The 23552-nt window shown below is 36.5% G+C and overlaps 1 protein-coding gene across 1 annotated transcript in view; it reads left to right on the plus strand.

Annotated features, from left to right (window-relative positions):
- VWA8 (von Willebrand factor A domain containing 8) overlaps positions 1 to 23552 on the plus strand; it is a 179536-nt gene that overhangs the window by 96584 nt on the left and 59400 nt on the right. The window contains exons 23-28 of the mRNA XM_038156079.1: positions 545 to 680; positions 1998 to 2117; positions 4047 to 4252; positions 12190 to 12341; positions 20953 to 21061; positions 22028 to 22166. Of these exons, the coding sequence (XP_038012007.1) occupies positions 545 to 680; positions 1998 to 2117; positions 4047 to 4252; positions 12190 to 12341; positions 20953 to 21061; positions 22028 to 22166 (862 nt within the window). The remainder of the gene's footprint in view (positions 1 to 544; positions 681 to 1997; positions 2118 to 4046; positions 4253 to 12189; positions 12342 to 20952; positions 21062 to 22027; positions 22167 to 23552) is intronic.

Raw genomic sequence — 23552 nt, forward strand, 5'->3', positions numbered from 1 at the left:
AACAAACATTTTAATAATTTTTATTTGGTCACATCTGTCACATTTGCTGTGCCAAATGTGAATAAGATGATCTTGGAAGTCCTCACATACAAAATGAGTATGGAAAATAATTTAGTATTAACCTTACACATTCTAACTGGTAGAGTGGTATTTGCTTCCTTCTCCTTTGTAGTACCTCACACCTACACGCTAAGTTGGACTCCAAACAGCTGTTGCAGCCATTCTTCAGTTCTTTCAGCTACATGTTGAAAGTCTAGATGCTAACTGGCTTTGCCTGTCTCTGTCTGCACTCCAGGTCATTCAGTCAGGCTCCTCACTTCCCTCCCTTTCCGTCTCTATCCAGGAGAAATGGAAACACCCAACTTTTTTGTCTCACCTGCCTCTTCTTCCTTCTGTTGTAGTTTGGTCACAGCTTATCCCTGTTCTGAGTCCCTTTCTTGTCTCAGTGCCACCGAGGTGTCACTGCTGCTCACTGAGGAATCAGTAATGCAGCTCCTTGCAGGGTTTTGGCCAGGAGTGATGATATGATTCCTTTCTCTTCTAGGTAAAAGCAGTGAAGTTCGGACATATTTTGGTAATTGATGAGGCGGACAAAGCACCAACAAATGTTACCTGTATCTTAAAAACTTTAGTAGAAAGTGGGGAAATGGTTTTGTCAGATGGAAGGCGAATTGTTGCCAGTAAGTAGAGCAAAAGCATTTTCATAATTTACAGTAAAATGTAACATGTTGCTCAGTAGCAACAGAGACCTTTCCAAATGGATAAATTGTTGCTCAGAAGTTAACAATTAAAGAATTTACAGTAATTTTTTCTACTACATTTGCAATAGCCACTAAGGATTTTTAAAATTAGCATCCAGAATTTTGCTGAAGAATTAAAAAAACCCCTAAACCCAGAAAGTGTAATTTGACCTCTCTGCTTCTTATTCACCATAAGAAATAAAGATCTAGTTGAGAAAATTATGATCTTGGTTATGCCCATCTAGACATTTGGAGTATCATTGGCTCAGGTCTAGAAGGAAGATATGAATATATCTAGGGTCAAATTGTTAAGGGTTTTATCTAATCAAGTATTGCATATGCTTACTTGATTATATCCTTACTTCATTATTTAAACATATCCTGCAGGATGAGGCTATCTGTAATTTGATGGAATTTAATTCATCTGAGTTCCAGGAAATAAATATATTTAATCATTTTTCAAAAAAAGGCTATGTTTGAAGGTATCTCTTGATGCTACTTGATGTTAAACTTTATTTAATTAGTTTCATTTTAACAATATTGGGAATAATGTTTGAGTGTAGCAGTCATTCAGTACTCACGTGGCACACCTGAGTTTTGCTTGTCATTATAAAATCTAGGTGGGCTTATTCTGAAATATTTTGCTAGCCAGTCCTAACTATTCCTGTAGGTTTTTTAGAGGCAGTTAAAGGATTCCCAAACATGATGTGCCACTGGAATCATGCTGAAAGGGAAGAAGGTTCTGAGTGGGGCCAGTCTGAGTAGTTTTGGAGAACCAGAGTCTCCAAAATGTGTTAAATAATGTGTCTCTGTTTTCTTACAAATTTTGTAGTAAACAGGAGGAATTTCGTTCCTGTCTTCCCAGATCAAATAATGTCAGACCTATATAAAATCACATTTTATTCACCCTTGGCTTCACCATTTTAGTGAAATTAAATATAAAGAAAACAGGTAGTCCGCACCCCAAGAACAGTGAATGCATTTTTATGTTTTTTTCAATTAAACTCTTTGGTTAAAGTTTTGTGAAACAAACAATAAAAGTTTAAAATGAATGCTAGAAAATTCAGTTGAATGATGTGCAGGAAGCTATTGAGCCCTTTTTTTTGTAACTGTTCTTCTAATTCTAAGAAGAATATAATTAAATTAGAAGAATTTTTCTTCTAATTCTAAGAATTCTTCACCTAATCTAATTATGTTCATTCATTCAGTATTGCAGAGCTTAAAATATGCAAGTAATAAATTTTATTTCTTTTCCAGATCATGCTCATGTAGAGGGGAGAGAAAACGTAATAATTATTCATCCTGATTTTAGAATGATAGTTCTGGCAAATAGGCCTGGATTTCCTTTCTTGGGTAATGACTTTTTTGGCACATTAGGTAAGTGATTCATATTAATTTATGATCTTTAATAGACTTGAATAATAGAATATCTGTCTTTATTAATTAGATTTCATGAGAGAAGGGGCCTTATGCATATTGATACTTTGTTTCACGTAAGACATTAAGACTATCATGTAAATTTATGTATCTTAATAGAAGTGCCCAAACTAGTCCTGAATGGAAAAGCTGTATGTGATCATCTGTGTTAAAAATATTTTGTTTTATGGGATCTGGGTGGACATTGCAGACACAAGATTATGGAAATCTTTGTTAATGAGTGTATGGAGTATACAAATACTGCAAAAAAGTTAACTGTAAGCTTGACACCTGAGAGCTCTCTCAACTGCTCACTATTTTTTTTTCCCATATCCAACAAGCCACAGCTCGGGTACTGTCCTGTTTGGTACTAGAGATGGTAGCTTGATGGATGGTTCTTTTCTTTGCTTTCAGTAGTAAAGGCTACTGTATTTTTTGCTGCTAGCACTGTGCTACCTTCTTCTTAATCTTTATTTGCTTCTCCATGCATATGGCCTTAGTAAAATACATATGTTTGACAGGATACTGAATTTATCTCAGTATCAGGTGAAGCTGTCCAAATTTCACATCAACGGTTTCCATATCAAGAGAAGCCTTATTTTAGAAAGCTCTTGGTAGGTCCCAGAAATTCTGTGTGTCAGCAAAGATTCCGTAGAGCTTAATCTCACAGCAAATACAAGAAATTAAGTTGCACCAGGACAAGTGGTAAAGAATTCATTGGCCTTTATAGCCCAATGTTAATCTGAGTGGGCCTCTGGCAAGGTTTTGGCATTGGTGCTGCATGGTGGCTGTGAACTGAATACCCTCTAGACTCTACTGACTGTACTATCTATGTTAGCTTGGCCATTTATATGCAGGAACCTTAATTTATGTGGTTTTACCTGTTAATACCTGTTAACTTTGGCCATAATGCTTAATCTGCAAGAAATAACATACTCAAAACATACTCAAAAAAGCAGTTGCAAACCCAATTTCATATTACCTAGTAGTTCTTTGTTTTTCAGGTGAGGCTCCCACTGAATGGACATTCTCTGTCTGAAACTCATTGACTCTGAATTTCACCAAGCTATGTTGCCCCAAGCGAATTTTTTGTTGTGTTTATTTTTCATAGCCTAGTTTCCTTCCTTACATGGACCCTTTCAAAAGAACCAATCATCCCTGTGTTACTGCTCTTGATCCACAAGGCAGAGGTGTGGTTGAGTCTTTGGGGCTCTTTATTGATATTATTTTTCCTACTTAGGGTCTCTTCTGCTTTTAGTTCAAGTCCTTTTTCTGCAGGATCTGATCATTCTTCTTCAAAGTTTTGTACAACTGTTCAGAGATTTTTTTATTAATAAACTCGATTTACAGGTTGTATGTTTGGTATCAATATAATGCCAATGTATGGAAATAATATCTTGCCAAATTTCTTACCATACTTCAAGACAGGCAGGGAGAAAATATAAGATAAATTTAGCATTTCCTCTAGACCTCCTAATTGGGTTTGCATTAGGGTCTTGTCTTCCTGCATTTCAAGATTTCCCTGCATTCTGTGGTGTTTTGAAGGAGTTAAAAAATGGATTCCATTCAACCAGTTATGTTTTCTTAAAATCTTTTTGCTCTTATTTTTTTCTGCATTCATTTGACTTGTGTTTCTTCTTGAAGTTAATTTCTCCCTCATGATATCAGCTTCATTAAAGTGACAGGAGAGATCTCTGTGTTTCCAGAAACCTCAATGTTCTTTATAGCTTGTACTTCACATTTTTTCACAGTTTTAGCAACTTGGTATTCAGCATTCTTTTGAGTCATATCTTTCCTATTAAAGGTCCAGTATTAAACTTAAAAGGGGCTGTTGTGATGCTACTTCTTTATAAATTATCTAACTTTGTGCTTTTTCTTTTTTCTTTGTAGGGGACATTTTTAGTTGCCATGCTGTTGATAATCCCAAACCACAGTCAGAACTGGCAATGCTTAAACAATATGGTCCTGATGTTCCGGAGGCAATTCTGCAGAAACTGGTAGCTGCTTTTGGAGAGCTCAGGAACTTAGCTGACCAAGGAATTATTAACTACCCCTATTCAACTAGAGAAGTTGTGAACATTGTAAAACATTTACAGGTACAGTACATCACATTTAATTGAAAACTTGAGTTCATCAATACTAATTTTTTAATGCCTGAAGGTTTCAGAAAGAAGATGCCATTATTGTTCATGCATTTTTATTTAATTCTTATGAAGCACTTTACATTTTGAAAGAAGCATAATAGTAACGATGCTCAGATAGTCAGAGGGTAAGGATCACAGATGTACATGGGCAGATATTTTTTCTGTATATTTATTTATTGGTAGAAAAAACCCTGTAAATCTGTTTTTCTGCTGTGTGAGAAAAATATCTCATACTGTGAATACTGTGTGCAATGTTCGTATTGGCCCTCATTATAAAACTCCATATTTAACATAAAATACTTCCAGGACAGTGCAACTGTTTATTCCATTCTACTATAAAATTTGTGGGTTTCATCCTTTGCTGTGAAAAAAACAAATTCCTGCTGCATAACAGTAATACATCTGTAGTGGATTTTTTTCTAAGGAAAATGCTAGATGGATAACAACTCAGCAAGGGAGTATGTAGGATTCATGATTACTTCCTACACACATTTAACTGCAAAATTGTGAATTCTGATATAATGATGATCTGGTTTTAAAATATTACAGTAAAATCTGACTTCTGTCTTAATAAAATGAAAGATTTTTTTTTTGCCTCAAGTATATGAAATATAAAGTGTCTTAATGCTCTTTGAAATAGCAGTGCTTTTATTTTTTTCTGTTTATAGTTCTGAAATTGGTCGTTTATTAATTTATAGGCCATTTTTTGAATTACTGAATCCTAGTGGTTTTTTTTTAAATAGTGGAAATTAATGTAGTTAATACAATTAGAATATAATTTCTCACAAATGTGGACCTACTGCTCCTGTGTTTTATACTGCATAATATAACAGGATTGCATGATAGTTTTGTGTTTGTGGTCATGTACGTGTTCACACACATTCAGCCATATACACAGACATTCAGATCCTGCAGGGTAGAATTACTACTTTTAAAAATCTTCATCTAGATTTCTGGGGAGGATAGATTTTTGTGTTCTGTGGTCTCTAGAGTGTGAGAAGATCTCAAGACAAACTGGTGCTACTATGTTATCAATAATAGAAAGAAAAAATAATGCTCTGTAGCTTTGTGCTAAGGGTTGAGAAGATTCAGACCTAAAAGCTGAGGAATCCAGATAAACACATAAGGAGAGCAGTCTATTAGGATCCATTACCAGCTGGTAGGTATTTGTTTACCAAGCTGATAGAACATAGTACATGCTGATCTCCAAACACACAGTTACATTCAGAATGACAGTGGAAAAATTACAGACTTGAGGAATATTTGCTGTGCTGCTGAGAAGCTAATTTTTTAGGGTGTTTGTTAAATTAACTCCTTTTTGTCTTCATACCTTTCTGCTGTTCCTACCTTCCTTCCTAGCTTCTTTCCTTCATCATCTATCTCCAAGTAGCCTGAAGTTGTACTGATTTCTGTTGGTGATAGGTGCAGAAACATAAGACTTAATTCTTCTTTTATTTGAGTGTGAACAGTATCTAACTGGAGATTGAAAGAGCTGCCTTGCTAATTGTCTTAAGGGCTCTTACTGTCTTCTTCTGTCTCCTACAGTTAAGCAGATTAGTACGGTCACTTCAAGCTGCACATTGGGTGCAGTTCAGTGGGGAAGTTTCCCATCTGCTAAGCTTTCACCTCTTTCAAAGTGTAAATATCCAAATACCTCTCCAACATGCATCTTTGTTTTGTAACATTTCTTTTCAAGATCCCAGTCTCCTAGCAAGAATGTAACATTTTGTTTACTATAACTTGGTTTTCAATCTGAATAATAAAAAACTGGGAGTAGCCAAATGTAAACAATGAATATAAACATAATGGTTATTCCAAAGTAAGAAACTTTTAGGTCTTCAGGTAGAGAAGAAAGAGGAAGGAGGGAAATGAGTCAATAAAATTTCTGATCCTTAGGAAGGAAGGAGGGAAGTTAGTCATGTTGTTAAACAATTTCCCTTACAGCAGTTCCACAGCCCTGCACTCTTTGTGCTATTGTGTTGATTTCTTTCACATAATTTTGGAATTTTTTGCTTGTGTAAAATAATTTGGCTGTTTTGGAGGAAAAATGTGCTTTTGATTACTGTTGTCTGAGAGCACATCTGAGCATCAGGACTAGACAGTTAAAAATATACTGATTGCTATGGTATCAGCATATTGTTAGGCTAATCTCTGACTAATTGTGATCTTCAGCATTTAGGATACACATAGGGAGTACAGTTACAAGATTATCCTCCCCTAAAGATTATGAAAGTAGGGAACATGTAGTAATTTAGTTGTACTAAGACATTATGTTCAGACCTAGCTTGCCTCTATACTAACTTTTTTCTTAGGGAGAGGGGGTTTTTGGTGATGCTTGAGACACCAAACTATTTTGAAGACCCAAAACTGCAGGCATAGGAAGAGTTGTGTAATGCAGGTACCTAACTTGATTGCTGCAACTTTTTCTCCTCATATTCTGTATCAGGAAAATGGGTCTTGCAGCTCTAGTTGGCAGATAGAGCCTTTTTGTCTTGCTCGCCTCCAGTTTTCAGACTGTCAAATGTCAAAAGTCTTTATGTTAATAGTAGCTTATGGGTAAGCTAGAAGCTCTGCCCTTGCTCTGTTGGGTTACCAGAAGGTGTCTGTAACCAGGGTATGCTGTGACTGCTTCTTCTTCTTAATACACTGTATTTCATGAGACCTTGGTACATTTAATCAGGAAAGCCACATTAGTCTAGATAAAATGACAATAGCTTTTTTAGTTACTCTTCTTTAGTTTCAGAAAGCTGAGATTTTTTTTCTTTTCAGTCATCTTTCTTGTTTATATCTGAGATGGCTTCCTAATAATTAGGCACTAGTATAACAGTTTTCGAGCAGTAAATGCCTAAGAAACCTTCTGGCTGCGAAGTCTACTCATCATCAGGTTTTAAGGCCTATTCAGTAAGCTTTTGTTGTAAGATAGTGCCTTTTTTAATGTTCAGCCTAATCTCAAAAGGAAACTAGGCTTATAAAAAAAAAATTTTATATCCCCTTCTCACTTTGCTGCCTAATAACCTTTTACCCTTTTGGCCAGTCACAATGGATCTCAGTTAACAATTTTCAAAGACATTTAGGTTTCTGCTGGTTTAATCAAAATCAGTGGCTATATGACAGAGAGGAACTGCTTGAAATTGCAAGGGGAGAATTCAGTTGTTTCATTTGGCAGTAGATGATGCCCACTAAAGACACGAGTACTGGTTAATCCATTAGTATGTCTGTCACTGAGGATGAGCCATAGACATGGTGCTTCTGGCCCTGCTGAAGACACCTGAGGAGGGCACAGTGAGAGCTGGCAACATTCAGTAAAAGACTGTAGGGGTGGGTGTAGGGGGAAACCAAGAGCACAGGGGAATGAACAGATACCTGAAGGCACCAAGGTACATCAGGAAGTGAGCATTAGTGAGAACACAAGGCAGAAGTCTAAAACAAAAAGTCTGGACTCATTACAGACTGGACACCAGATAATTTATTGCTTTAGTTTCAGGACAGTGGTAGAAGTACTGTAGACCCCAATGGGTATAGCATATTTGAATTAAGATTTTTGATTTCTGCTGGAAATTACAATATTGCTCACAGATTTTACACAGACTGTAGCAATACATAGAGCATTCCCTCATGGAATGTTAGATACGAAAAAAAACCAGCTTTTTCACCAAGTCACATTCTCTATCAAATAAAGCATATGATGTATAAATAAAAATATACAATTGTTGAAAGCAAAAAACTGTGTTACTTAGTATTTTAAGGAATAGCCAAGAATCTAAGTTGTGAAAATAATCTAAGGTACACACAGAAATGTCAGTTGTAAGGGGAAAAATCAGTGAATGACAAACCAGACAGTCTGATAAGAGATCAATATTTTCTCTAGTAATCTCATTTTAAAAATCCATAGAAACCAAATGATTCTTTTTTTTTTTTTTTTGATGTTCAGTTCAAGCCCCAAACAGTCACCTTTTTTGGGGTTTTCTTGTCTTTTTCTTTTTTTTCCCTTTAAGTGAACTGTCATTTCCTTTCTTCGGTAAGGAGTTGTCCAAGCAGTTATTAAAGAGGGGTTGGATTTGTTCTGGTTGAAATAAGAGTTGTGATTTTTTTTTTAATTACTGAAGTAGAGGACCTTTGTACAAGTGGCTTGTGTTCCCAGAAGCCATGTGTTGTACCTCAGGAAATTTTTTATGATGTCCTGCTGACACAAGAGGTATGGATTGTTGAGGCAATTCATTGCAGAAAAGTGTATTGATGACAGAAGTTATGCAGTGATTCAGAAAACTGCAGACATACTTGGAGACTTCTAGGGAAAACAGGGTGTTATTTGAAGTACTTGACCAAGGTTTCTGCAGTATCTAGTGCAGGGAGGTGAAAGCATAGTTCATGAGTGAATTAGATAGCTTGGTGCCAGTGGGTTGCTTGTGCTTTCACTGAGAAGAACAGTGAAAACACAGTATTCATCATATAAATGTTGTTTCAGGATGATTATCTACTTTTTACTGGTGCAGTTAAGCTAAGGTACATTTAAAGATGTAGAAGTTAGCACTTTCACCACTAAACATTGTCATGAACTTTTCAATTCACTTTGCATGTGAAATGTTTATACATTTAGTGTTTAGTTAGAATAGATGATGGGAGAATGGGTTTAGTACCTGTTTCATTGTACTTGTTACTTTGTTAGAACTGGATGTTGTAACAAGGATGGCACAGGCTGTAGAACAATATTACATTATCCCACAATAACTTATGTTTTGCTAAGCTGTAATAATGCAGAACTTCTAGTAGGTCCCTCATAGACAGATTTAAAAAGCAGAACATGGTTTAATATGCTTTTATAGCAACACTAGTATTAAAATATTCTGTGCCATGTACACCACAGATAAAAAAAGGTTTGTACAAGCTTAATTTAGCAGTGGTATTCTAGTCTATCACAGTGACTAGCTAATTTTAGTATTGCTTGTGTCACAGGTATTTTATTACCGAGATCAGATATTTATAAAGTCAGGAAAATATTAAACTCCTAATGCTGATATTTGATTAAGAGTATAGGTCAAAGCATTTCTTAAATTCTTCTGATTTCTTCTGTTTTAATTTTTAATCGGGATTCAAATATCTGTATTTTTAATACATTTAAAAACTTCTCTGGCACTTAAGTCTGTTTTTCAAGTTCTCCATACCAGTCTAGCTCACTAATGGGGAAGAAACAATTAAGACTACAACTTCCTAAAATATCTCTCCACAAGTTCATCACTGTAAATGTGCCATACTGAGATGGAAGTATGAATATATACTGAAAAATGAAATGAAATAAATGAATGAAATTAATTTTTCAGTATGAAATACTGAAAAATCTAGTATTTGAATGAAAGGCCTGTGGAGAAAAAGTGAGACATTTTTAAATTGAAAGATTCGCACTCCAATCTCTTGCCAAAAAAAGGATAAAATAAATCAGTTAGGCAGTAAAGTTCCAGGATATGCAGCAAGTTAATAATTATTTTTTAAAATTCTTTTTATTTGGTTTGCTCCATTTACATCTGTGGTGGGCTAACGCTGACTGGATGCCAGGTGCCCACCAAATCTATTCTGTCACTCCCCTCCTCAGCTGGGAAGAGAAAATATAATGAAATGCCTGTAGAACAAGATAAAGGCAGAGAGAGATCACTCACCAATTACTGTCACAGGCAAAACAGACTTGACTTGAAGAAATTAGTTTAACTTATAGCAAATCAAATCAGAGTAGGAAGATGAGAAGTAAACACAGATCTTAAAACACCTTCCCCCTACTCCTCACTTATTCCCGAGTTCAACTTCACTCCTGCCTTTTTCTAGCTCCTCCCTTTCAGCAGCACAAGAGGATGGGGGAAGGGAGCTGTGATCAGTTCTTCACATGTTGTCTCTGCCACCACTTTCTCCTCAGGAGGAGAACTCCTCACTGACTTCCCCTGCTCCAGCATGGGGGCTCTCCCATAGGAGACAGTCCTCCATAAGCTTCTCTGTTGTCAGTCCTTCCCACTGGCTGCAGTTCTACAAGAACTGCTCCAGCCTGGGGCCCTTCCACAGGGCCACAAGTCCTGCCAGGAGCCTGTGCCAGTGTGGGCTTCTCACAGCCAGAGATCACAGCCGCCTTTTGGCATATACCTACTCTAGCTTGGGGACCTCCACCTCAGTGGCTTTCTTAATCAATGACATCAGTTTCTCTGAGTGGTTTTCTGATATTAAAAATTCTTAATTTCTCTTATTTTAGCTTATAGAATCCTAGAATAGTCTTGGCTGGAAAACACCTAAAAGATATTCTAGTTCCCTGCTGCTGTGGGAAGGGGCACCTTCCACTAGACTAGGTTGTTCAAAGCCCCATCCAACCTGTCCTTGAGCACTTCAGGAATGGGTCATCCACAACTTCTCTGGGCAGCCTATGCCAGTGACTCACCAGCCTCATAGTAATGAATTTCTTCCTAATACCCGAACTAAATCTGCCCTTTTTCTGTTTAAAGCAATTCCCCCTTCCTACATGCCCTTCCGGTCCCTCTCCATCTCTCTTATAACCCCTTTTAGCGACTGGAAGGTATTATAAGGTCTCCTTAGAGTTTTCTCCAGGCTGAGCAACTCTCTCAGCCTGGAGAAAACCTCTCTTCACAGGAGAGGTGCTCCAGCCCTCTGATCATCTTTGAGGCCCTCCTATGGACTCAATCTAGCAGTTGCATGTCTTTGTTATGTTGAGAACCCCAGAGCTGATGCAGCACTGCAGGTGGGGTCTCAGAGCAGAGCAGAGGGGCAGGATCCCCTCCCTCACCCTGCGCTGCTTTCAGTGCAGCCCAGGACATGTTTGGCTTTCTGGGCTGCAGGTGCACATTGCCAGGTCATGTCCAATTTCTCACCTTCCAGCACTCCCAAGTCCTTGTCAGAGCTGCTGTCAATCTGTTCATCCTCCATCCTGTGCTGATTCAAATGGTTACCCCAACCCAGGTGCAGGACAATGCACACAGCCTTGTTGAACCTCATGAAACTCCTGTGGACCCACTCCTGCACCTGTCTAGGTGTCTCAAGACAAGCGTGTTAGCTGTGTCAGTCAGCTTGGTATCATCTGCAAATTTCCTGAAAGTGCACTCAATCCTGCTGTGTCATTGGTGAAGATAATAAACAGTCCTGGTCCCAGTACAGGCCCCCAAGATCTGTCCTGACATTTGTCACACACCTCCATTGGGACCTTGAGCCATTGACCGCTACCCTCTAGATGCAACCATCCAACCATTTAATTTCTCATTCAGAATAATCAATCCAGCACAGCAACAAAACTTTAATTTATGATAAAGATACTGATGAAAGTCTGATAAATATTTGGGTTTTTTAAATGTATATAGCACATTTCAACTAGTATTTTTCTCTAAGAAGAAATTGTGAGTCTTAAGTGAATTTCTGTGCCTCCTAAAGTCCATCATAACCTAAAATAGTTTTTGTTAACCAAGCAGTGTATTATCTGCTTCTCTATATTAAACATTAAGAGTCAGAATTCATAAATTAATTGTGTGGGTGAATTATATGAATGTGTCTTTGTATCAGATCTTCATGGTTTACAGAAAGCAAATTTTAAGAATACCAGCTAGGATTAATTATATTCTCCAATGATTATACTATCTTGTGTGTATAATGAAAGTAATTTTTTAAACCATTAATGGTGTTTAGTGTTAAATAATTTGTCACATGGTTTGTTGGTTTTTTTTTTTTTGTTTAAATCAAGTTTAGTGTCACTAATTTCATTCTGACTTGAAATGATGTCCTGGAATTGAAAAGTAAAGATTACTTCAGAACAATCAAAGTTACAATAGTTCATTTTAGAAGTACGTAATGATGTGCTGTAACTTAATAGATAGTCACTAAAAGAAATTTGGTGGTCTGTTTCTTTACAGAAATTTCCATCTGAAGGACTCGCAAATGTTGTTCGAAATGTGTTTGACTTTGACTCCTACAACAATGAAATGCGTGAAATTTTATACAAGACTTTGCACAAATATGGGATACCTATTGGAGCAAAACCGACCAATGTACAGCTGGCCAAGGAGTAAGAATAACATAAGATATATATTAAGAAGACATATTTCTCATGATCACTTTATAAGTGTGTTATCTTGCTGCTAATTGATTTTAAAACAACCTGGAATTCTTGGAAGTCAATCCTCCACTGGTTCAAATTTATAATCTTCCAAATAAGTTAAAACAATATAAATTACATAATGATTGAGTATTTGCTTATTATTAATATTTAATCTATAACATCCATGTACATATTAATAGCTTGTAAGGTAAACAGGTATATCTTAATAAAGGGAAATACTTGTTTCTTCTCCTGTGTTTTTAATTCAACTACAATACACTTCTGTCCTGTTACTTATCACCTAAGTCTGCAGAAAAAAAAGCTGTCTTCAGTGGTAGCTGGGTTTTGTCTTTGATGCTCACAGAGGGCTCTACAAAAGTATTTCTCCTGAATGGAGCAGTGCATGTAACCTCGAAGAACATCTTTTGTATATGTCTGTAAATCACTGTTATTCTTTAATTATATTACTAGTTGATATATTACACCATATACTTCTTTTGCAGAGGTTAGAATCAAACCAGCTACATTATATAGTAATGCCCTCCCATCTTCAAGCCACCCCCCACTCTCTGAAGGGGCCTTACCAGAAGCTGGAGAGATACTTTTTACAAGGGCCTTTATTGACAGAACAAGGGGGAATGGCTTTAAACTGGAAGAGGGTATGTTTAGATCAGATATTAGGAAGAAATTGTTTACTGTGAGGCTGGTGAGGTACTGGAACAGGTTGCTCAGAAAAGTTGTGGATGCCCCCTCCCTCCAAGTGTTCAAGGCCACATTGGGCAGGGCTTTGAGCAGCCTGGTCTAGTGGAAGGTGTCCCTTCCTATGGCAGCGGGGGGGTGAAACCAGGTGATCATTAAGGTCCTTTACAACACAAACTATTCTATGATTCTGTGAAACAAATGTAACACATTCTTCCAAAATTCACAGAAAACAGACTTAAGTAGGTCATATTCAAAAATAATTAGAAAACTTACTCTGTCTTGAGCGTTAATACATAATTTATTTATGAAGAAACAAATATTTCCCTTTCACGAAGAAAGCTTTATGGATATATGGAAAATTGAGTTTGCCACATGACATAATACTTTATATTTGCTGAGGAGGGACTGATTTTTTATGGCATGATGTATTGATAGTGATTCTGGTGTGGGTGAGTGAGCACTGGAACAAATTGCCCAGAGAGGCTGTGGAGTGTCTCTTACTGGAGATATTCAAGAACCTTTGGATGCAACCCTGTGCCATGTGCTCTGGGTGATGCTGCTTGAGCGGGGAGGTTGGAGCAGATGACCACTGTGGTTCTTTCCAGCCTTACACATTCTGTGGTGTTAAGTGTCCATGTGTAGGTTTCTCCTGCTGCAGCACCACTCTTATCATATCTAATATCCTACATATAATTATTAAAAAAGATTGGCAGAGGAGTGACTGTGTGGTACCTTTTAATTTTGATGACAGGTTACATGCCTGAGGAACCACTATTTGAGCAATGACAAAATCTGTCAAATTGACAGAACACACTTGAAACTCTTGCCATAATTTCTTTGCTGAATGTCACTTAGTAATTTCTATTTTAACTAATTGCAATGTTTGTCATAGTTTTTGAGAAATTTGGTTTTGTATAATTTTAGAAGTATTAGATATGGGAGAGGATTCTTTAGTAATGAGACAATCAGAGGTTTAGGAAACATAATAAAGATTGCTGTAATTGGGGACTGCTCAGTCAAGAAGTGAGAAGATAAAAGAAAAATGTAATTATATTGAATTAAAGATAATCAGCTAATCATTTTGAATTCATCCCTGAGGTTTTCTAGGACAGGTTACACCAAGGATGACAGACTTACAAGATCCCCACAAGATGCTTATCAAAAACTTCACTAGACAGGCAGCTGTGAGCATGTAATTTGTACACTGAAGGCCCAGGGGAGGAGAACCAACAGGAGCAGTTCACACACAGCTGATAAAAACAACTTTTTCTTAGATCTCACTGTGCTGGGCTGAGCACTTGGCTTTAATGGTCTGTCCAACCTACCTGTCTTGGTCTCAATCCCTCACTCTCATCCACTACAGCTGGCATTTCAGGTTCTTACCCCTCCATTGCAAGAAAACCTTGATTTTGGCAATGAGATTCACTCCTATGGAGCTTGTAAGCCGCAGGTAGATCACCTTGAATTACAGCCACATCTTTCATGTTAAGGCACAGTTGTTTCTATCTTGAGGTTAAAGAACAGTGAGATAATCTCTCCAAATCTGTTCCAGCCCATGTTGCAAGCTCCCATGATGGACAGACATACTGAGGTATTTGGGTATATGTTGTTTGGACTGCTGCAGAAAAGGTACTGGAGTACTGATCTCTCTATTGTTTTCATGAATCTGAGAATAGGATACTGGTGTTAATCTAGTCCAGCCCACTTCCTTCAGAAAAGATGCAGATTGTTCTAAAACCTTATCTCATCTTTTCATGGTTCACGCCTGAAGACCTTCAGAGATGAAGTTCTATAACTTCCCAAGGCAAGTCAGTCTTGTTTCTAAAGAGCCTTGGCACTAGAAAGTCACCTCTCAATCTTCCCTGTTTTTAAGGCCTCTGTTTGGTTTTATTTTTCCTTGATGCTCCTTGTCTTCTCTTGATGTGTGTCCATTGTTAAGTATTGGGTGTGAAACTGGTCAAGTTCATTTTTGCTGGAGCCAAGTACAGTAGCATGAGAGTACAGAATAGAAATGTATTGGCATTTTAAAAGCCCAGTGTGTTTGCATTTCATGCCATATTTAACTCATCTCTGGTTTTCTAAACATAAATCACATCCTTTTTGCAAAACCCTCCATAGCCCTTACCCCATTTTCACTTTCTGTGATCAGCTTTCTTCACACTTACATTTTTCTTACTATATTGGGTTTTTTCAGGTTGGTTTTATGACATGTCAGTATCACTTCCTGTTTTAAGCTAGTTTTCCTACCTGCTTCTACCAGCTCTCACAAGTTGGCAATCTGAAGGTGTGATTGCTAGGTGTGATTTCTGTGTTGTTCCAGCGACAACAGCATATCCTCACAGATGACTTCTGTGTCCCAGTCTTTTTTTGGTAGACTTTAAAGACTTACTAGCTATCATAATAAATTACTCAGCAGTTCTATTAAGTAACATGAAAACTGGGATCATAGTCCAAACCAATTCTTCCTGAGGATGTTAGTCATACAGCAGCAAAATTGTTGTATTAGAATACAAATTCTGTACAAATAAATTTTGTGATACAGAAGCATTTCCAGGAGATTCTGGGGCACGAAAATTGTTATAGTAAAATGCTGACTCCTTTACACAGGTGCTGTCTGGCATATCTTGAATCAAACGATTTGTGAATTCTTATTTTAATAAGCTTTGGAGAAGTCTGTCACCTATTACTGAATCAAAAAGAAAACTTGCATAAATCAGAATTATTTAAATTGCTGCTGCAACATAACTGCAATATATAGGAAGCAAAAAACATGAGACACACAAGCAACACACTAAAATACAGGGTCTCAATAGAAGAATTATTTAGGTATTTATCCCACTGAAATTGCTGAAATCCAAGGAAAATTGAACAGATGCTTGCAGTGACCCTTATGGGAACTTTAGATTAAATTCTGGAATTAATAAATCTAGTCTTGAAAGGGAAGATTAGATGGTGTATAGTGACCATTTACAGAATGATTGTTGCAGTAGTTGTTTTTTCAAGAGAGAAGTTAATTTGTTTATACTAATATATTTATTAGCAAAATTAATATCATGTATTAGACCTGTAAAGGAATGCTTTACTTGATATTTTTGCTTTCTTCAGTTGCCATTTTTTTCCATTTTTTATCCTTTTTTTTTTTTGGATAACCATTCTTCAAGGTACTGACATGTTCAGTATTGTCAGGTGTTAAAGTACTGTCTGTCTCTCCTGGTACCACCTGTCCACTAGTTTTTGATTTTTATCAGTATTGTATGTAAAGCAGATGGATTGTCTATGATGGTTTGCCAAGACATAGTAGGTAAAATGAATTATTAATAGTACTAACTCATTATCTTTCTTTATTTGTACAATTACATTTTGTTTTTTCCTATTGACATCTGTTATGTCATGTTTTTCTAAATTCATGTTAATCTGCCATTTCAGTGCACAGTTCAGACCATCTGCAATTTCTAGGTGAAACAGCATTTAATCCTAATTCTGACATTTATCCTTGATGAAATTGCAATTCCATATTTTTCCTCCTGTCACTATTCACTTCCAGGTGCTTCCTATAAATTCAATATCTGTTTTATATGAACTGGGTTTTTTATATGTAATGTAAATATGTACATTTTAACAGCTTTGTTTTTCTCTTGAGACTGTTCTTTCATGTGGCTTTTTTCCCCCCCTGGTAATCTGCAGTTAATTATTGGGTATGTCTCCCATCTTACATGTCTGTTGTCAACCCTGTGTGTTGCAGGGCCAGCTGCGGAAGGGGAATTGTCAGGGAGCAGGAGTTTTAACATACAACTGTTCTGAATGTCTACTTCAGAATGTCTGCTGAATGTCTTCAAATCAAAATATGTTTGGATAAATTATGGAGAACGGGTTGGCAAGGAATTTTCCTGATTTCAAGCTGTATCTTACTTAAGTCCAAAAAGGTTACGTGGGATGGAAATCTTTTCAGCTCGATGAAGCACAGGCTGTTACTGGAGGCCTTGAATTATACAGTCTGTGCCAGCACTGAGCTGGTTTACAAGATCATATATTAAGCGGCTTTGTTGTATGTCATAGTTCATCTCCACAGCTGTACTAATATGATGCCTGGCAGTGAAGAATTTGCTTTCAGCGGAGCTGCAGTTTTACAACATTCATATCCATCTTGTAGTATGTTCTCCGAGACCTAAACAAATAACTTTATAGAGCAGATTCCATTGACTTTTAACACATTTGTTTGGTGATTTAAGTTTTTTGTTGTTTGATCTTTTTTTTAAATACCCTAAAATGAATTTACTTTCTTAAATCAAAAATATAAAATGGAAAGAAATTGTGTTCTATAGGTGTCACTTTGAAAAGTTTTCTAGCAGCACAAGAGAATTATGTTTTGACAGATCATTTCCCCTTTGATGGCTGTGCATGCAGAAATTCAGGCTAAACAGTAATTTCTTGTAGAATTGCCCCATCAACTGTAGGTCTTGTGCAATCACTTTTCTGAACCCTGCCTATGCCCATGAAATGTGTATATATACATTTCATGGACAGCAGTAGTCATGTAGAAAAACGGGATCTAAAATTTAAGGTGACTAAACAGAAAAACAATTTTGAATTTTCCTTGAGCAAAAGGCTTTGACACATCCATTATCAAGAACTGATCAGGAATAATTCCTTAGAAATTGCTCTTAAATCTTGGATTTCTCACAAGATTAATACAGTCTGCCTGTAGCTTTTCTGTTCTAGAAACCCTTTCCAGCTTTTGATGAAGGCAAAAATCATGGATTGCTCTGTACACCCCAGCTTGGAGAGACCTGTGAAGTCTTAGTACCATTCTTACTCAGCCACTGCACTTTCTATATCTGTCAGATCTCTTTGCCTTACAGATTTTTGCCAGTGTTGACATTTGCATTGTTTTCTATCTGCCTTTTATGTAAATGTTATTTGGTTAATTAATTTGAAATACAGCAGTGTGGCAGGAGCATCTAGTGAAGTTTTTACTAGTTCTGTCACTTCAAGTTATTTTCAAAATTTGCTTGGTATAATTATAAGTCCTGAGAAAATAAGGTAGTTTCCTTACTTTGATGTGTATCATAGGTATTCACTAGGGGAAGGCTGTTAAGATGTATACACATTTTTACTGTGCATGTGTTGTTCCAGTTGTTCTGCACCCTCAGTCCCTCCTGAAACTCATTCAGCAGACTGATTGTAAGACCTTAATGCAACCATCTTCTTCAATACTCTTAGTCTTTCTTAGACCAGATTTACACAAGAGAGCAGTAGGACAGCAAAGAAAAGAAAAAATATTACTCTTCACAAAGAGCTCTGTATTGTGAACTCTGCTTTCTGTATTATTCTGAAATTCAGACCTACATTTCTCTCCTCGTTGCTATTTATGATGACTAGCTCTGCTGCCTCAGAGAAACTAAATCATTCAGAAACAAGGAAGAGAACAAAACTCAAAAATCTAGGAGAAAGTAGGAATCAGTTTTCCTGAGGGAGGAGAAGAACTATTAGCAAAGAAAATTTCCAGAAAGCTGAAACAGAATAGAAATGTTTATTTGGGAATACAATCTGTAATTCTGTTGCTATAAAAAGCAGGGTATTTGGTTAGAAGTGGTTATTAACATATGTTTTGTTTCAAATTTCAATAGCTTTTCATGATCATTAGTAAAGTTCTTGATTTCTAGGATATTGTCCATGGGAGTAATGTGTAAGGAATTAAAACTAAAGCCCAAATCCTTGTGAGAGCTGATGTTCCACTGAGCTAATGGGAAATAATTATTGCTGATTATAGGCATATCAGAGATTATGCTGCTCAGAGTCACAGAGCAAAAAGAAGTCTCCAGGTTTTTTTTGCACACAAGACAGCTTGTGGCTCAAGACATAAACAATGCTTTGCCAATAAATCATTTAGAAACCCAAATGGAAGCCTGAAGTAAAATTCTATTTCATAGATATCTAAACTGACATTTAGTCTAGTGGCTTGACTGTTTGCCTGTTCTTCTGGTTGCATGAATAAATGTATCTAAGAATTTTGTATATGTTGAAATACTGCATCATTAATGTTTTTTCTAATGGTGTTGAATGTTCTAATTTGCCATTTAAAAACACAACCCCATGTACTTGGGGGTTTTTGGTTTTGTTTTTTTTTTTAATCTGGCCTAATTTCTCTTCTTCATTTGGGAAGAATTTTGGCTATACTAGCTAGGTGTAAGAATGGAAAAATGCAAAATGAAGTGAGGAAAAATGCAAAATTAATCACTCTGCAAACATTGATATCTATTGGTATTTTTAGTCAGGCAACAAACAGGCTATGAAAATTCTCCTCATTCTTTGACTAAGAGGGGGAATTAATGAGACACTCTTTCCTCATTACATGCCCCAATGGCACATTGCTGGCAGCTGGCCATTTATTTATTTGCGAGCACCAATGATCAATAGCATCCAAACCATTTTCTGTTTGCAAAACAGTTTCTTTGGCTGTCTGACTGCCTTGGCAGATGGTCCAAACACAGAATGGTGATGGAGGCTGAGTGAATGCCTGCGACTTCTGGCTTCTGGTTGCTTGAGGTTTGCTATCAATATGTCATTAAGAAATGTTAAGGCAACTTTCCTGAATGACTAGCAAAAATTAAGAGATATCTGTATTCATCCCCTGACTTTTCCCATAAGTTCTTAGAGGAAAAATAAAATAAAACTAAAATTCTCTAAGTTTTATATATAGTCAAACTGATTTTTTATTTTAATTTGGGATCCCTTCTTATTCTGAAAATAATTTGGACAAGAAATTAAACAAACCTCTAATATTTTAAAGTGCCAGGCTGGTTGGTAAGGAGAGGGAAGATTATTGTAACAGTAGGAGCAAGCATCATCAAATAGGACAGAAGAGACCAAGCAGATACTTTTAACAAACAGTCTAAGAGAACTTCCTTAAAATAGACTTTGAAGATATTTATAGAAACTGGGAGAAGGAATGTCTTCTATTCTTTTGCCAAGTCCTGTAGCTGTGCAATAATGTGCAACAGCATGTAACACAAAATGCTGTTTTGATAGGAGGTCTCTTTAGGAGTGACTGGTCCCAAAAAAAAAGAAGCCAAAAGTTATGAGTTCATTAGCTTGAAGGTATCTGTGCCAATTAATGAAGTCAAACTGCTTTCAGTGGCTGTAAATCACTTCAGGGGAAAGAAAGAGAAATTGCACTGTCTGTATTTTGCTGTGATGCTAAATTGTCACACATCAGCATTTTGTTTTCCTGTATAAATGAGTTTTGCTGTGGTTCACATATTTCTTCCTTAGATAAAAGATACAGAAATGAGGAAATTAGACAAAGGCAAGCAAATGTGGCTTTTGAAGATGTCCTTATCCTTTCTGTAGATTGTACTGGCCAGAAGGCAATGGAATGCTCTCATGTCTGTATTCCTTTGCCTTTTTTTATGTGAGCAGTGGTAAAATAAACAGAAATAATTTTTGACTTTCATGGTTAACGAGCCACAGAGCTTGCTGTGCTTATTCTGCTGGTCTTTTAGAAGAGTGAGCTACTGACAGGAGTTCATTTAAGGGGTGCTGGCACAACCTGATCCAAATAAAGCAAAGCAAGAGATGGTTTGGATATATCTCACATAATTCAAAGTGGAAATCTTTTCCTTTTGAGGCCATATTATATACATTGCTTCTTCTTTTATGATGCTGCTTAGATTGTGTCTGTATTAGTGCAGAAGGCTAAAATTTTTGTAATTTAAAATGTAAAAAGGAATGAAATATTTCAGCAAGGAAACACTTTCTGCCAAGAGATTCTTCAGATGTATTTTGTTGGAAAAATGCAGTTGTCTAAATTATTTATTCCATATCACTTACTGGTTAATAAATGTAAAAATTCATTTGTCCCTACATTATTTGACAGACTGCCATTACCAGATCATAAGTTTATGGGCTACTGGAAGGTTGATCAGCCAGGAAATGCACAAAAGAAAATGCTGTGTCCATCAGAAACACAAAAAATAGAAGTAAAGGTTTGTCTTTTAAATTATTTTTATTGATATAGTACTGGTTGTATTTTTATTGATATAGTACTGATTGTGACAAGTCTAACATGGGATTAATTTCTTCAGGAAAAAGAGTACAAGGCATGTGTACAAGGCATGGTCCTTGTCACTTGTTCTTGGAGTTTTTACACTGACTAGAAAAATTACCATTTTCATGTACCTAGCTGTCACATGTAAGATGTGCTTGAAAACCAGTAAGCTTGGCCAGAAGTTCTTGAAAAGAAGCATTTATAAGGATATTGAAAATACCTTATCTGAAGAAACTTTGTAGCTGTCTTGGATGTTTAGGGGTGGCCAGTTACAGGCCCCAGATCTCAATTTTTGGCTAAGATCAGTAACTGAAAAGAAAGCTGCTTCTGTTTCTATTTTGCCTGCAGCCGAAGTCTTACAGGTCTTTGGCACTGGCAACTTTGAATCTGAACCTTTGGTACAATTTGATCTGCAGCCAAAGTTTCTAAGTCCTTTTCAGCTCTGAGTTGTTGGCTTAACTTCAGTAATTATTACTCCAGTGAGTAAAGAAAAACCTGTACTTCTAATGTGGTGTATGGGTGAGATTTGAACTTTATATAATACGAAATTACCATATAATTTCTTTGAAACAGAAATATTCTGATATTTTCATTGTATAAAATGTGTTTCATCAGTAAATGATATCTCCTAATGCTACTAAATGATAATGTTTCCAAACCATGAAAAAACTAAAGAGGAGAGGCGGGAGGTTTCTTTACCATAAAGGAAATGATAGTGTGGATATTCTGAGAGTTTATATAAAAGGCATTTTCTTTTCCCTTTAATTTGTTTAGTAATAAGTATAAAATTATTTGGTGTTTTTTATTGTTAATAGTGTTACAACATTAAGAAGACTTCTGTATTTTCATAAAGAATGAGGAGTGGAATATTTTAGGAAGCCCTAATGGTTATTATTTGTTTTAGGGCCCTGTGTACTTAAATATTCAAGGCTTTCCAGTGGAACGACATGAAGCCAGGTCCATCAGTTTCACAGAAGAACTTGCTTTTTGGACCCTGCCTTTAGATGAAATTAACTTAGTTTGTGACGTCTCGGTAACAAAAGGTACAGTAAGAAAAGCTGTGACTTTTGTAATGATCTGCAATGTTACAAAGAGGTGAGATGTCCTGGAGATGTGGAAGGACTGGGCTGTTGACTTCTTGAGTTCTTGCCAATAGCCAGTGGCAGAATATAAAAGGGCAGTATGAGGGATTTCAAGTGTAGTAACAACTCTCCAGTGCATTTACAGTAGTGTATATTTCTAGATATGCTTGCAGTAGAGTATAGGAATAATACTAGGAATTGTAATAAGGGAATTAAAAATATATAGTATGAGAGTGAACTATAGGAATAATAACTTACCTTTTTCCACTTTTTTTTTCTTAGTAGTAGGTGAAATACAAAAATAATCCACTGAAATTGGTGCATAGTTTCACTGAGTCATTGTGGTCATTGTAAGGATAAGCATCTTTCTCAAACTAAGAAAAAGATGTGTTTTTAAAGTAGAACACAGCCACAAAATTGCAAGTTTGTAAAATTTGTGTGTTCAGCACTGCGTTACTTGACAAAAACAATTCTTTGACTTTTCCTCTCTCAATTCAATTTTAATAGAAATCTTTTAACTTGGAGAGTGCTGTGTTTTTTTCCTCTGTGCTCTGAGTCTTTCTCACTGAACCAAGCCTGCCTTAGTTACCTCTACAGCTTATGTTCCAGAGGGAATTGCACCATTGGGAATATTCATAAATGTTTTTAGGGTTCATCATTAAGCATGCCTTGATTCCCCTAAGTTTTTAGCTTTTATAATTTTCAGATCCTGTACTGCATTAGTGTAGAACTCTGAATTCCATACAGAGTGTTAGGAAGCTCTCTTCCCATTTTGGTCAGACAAAACAACAGGCCTTCCAGGCCTGGAACCAAGGTCACCCTCACAGCCTCAGGCCCTGAAAAGTATAAATAAAAGTATATGGCAGGGAGCAAACTGGGGGAATATGACTTCATTCCCTGAAGCTGTAATTGGACAATTAACCTCTGATATGCAAATAGACAAAGCATATCTGCCTGAAAATCTCGTGACCATTGTCCGTCTTGGGTGTCGCTTCTGCAAGGCTTTTGCACTGCCCAAGGTGTATCTGTTACAGGGGTTTAATAAATACCTGCTTTATTCTCTAACTGTCTAGCCTCTCTTCTAGGTAGCCATTCCAAGGCATCATTCTAGACTTTATTATGTGTTATGTACAGATCTTTAATGATCAATACTGGAATGCTGCTCTTTCTGCTTGCAGTCCAATTTACAAGTACATTAGCAGGCTTTCATGGAAATGAAACAGAAATTGGGTAGCTTTTTATTGGTTTCAAGAATTGTCCGAAATTATTCAGGAAGGTGGTTTATGGGGAAAGTTCTGTACATTGTTTGTACAGTGTACTATGTTTAATTATTAAATACATGAATTT

This window comes from Motacilla alba, chromosome 1 (assembly GCF_015832195.1).
Source record: "Motacilla alba alba isolate MOTALB_02 chromosome 1, Motacilla_alba_V1.0_pri, whole genome shotgun sequence".
In the NCBI taxonomy this organism is placed as follows: Eukaryota; Metazoa; Chordata; class Aves; order Passeriformes; family Motacillidae; genus Motacilla; species Motacilla alba.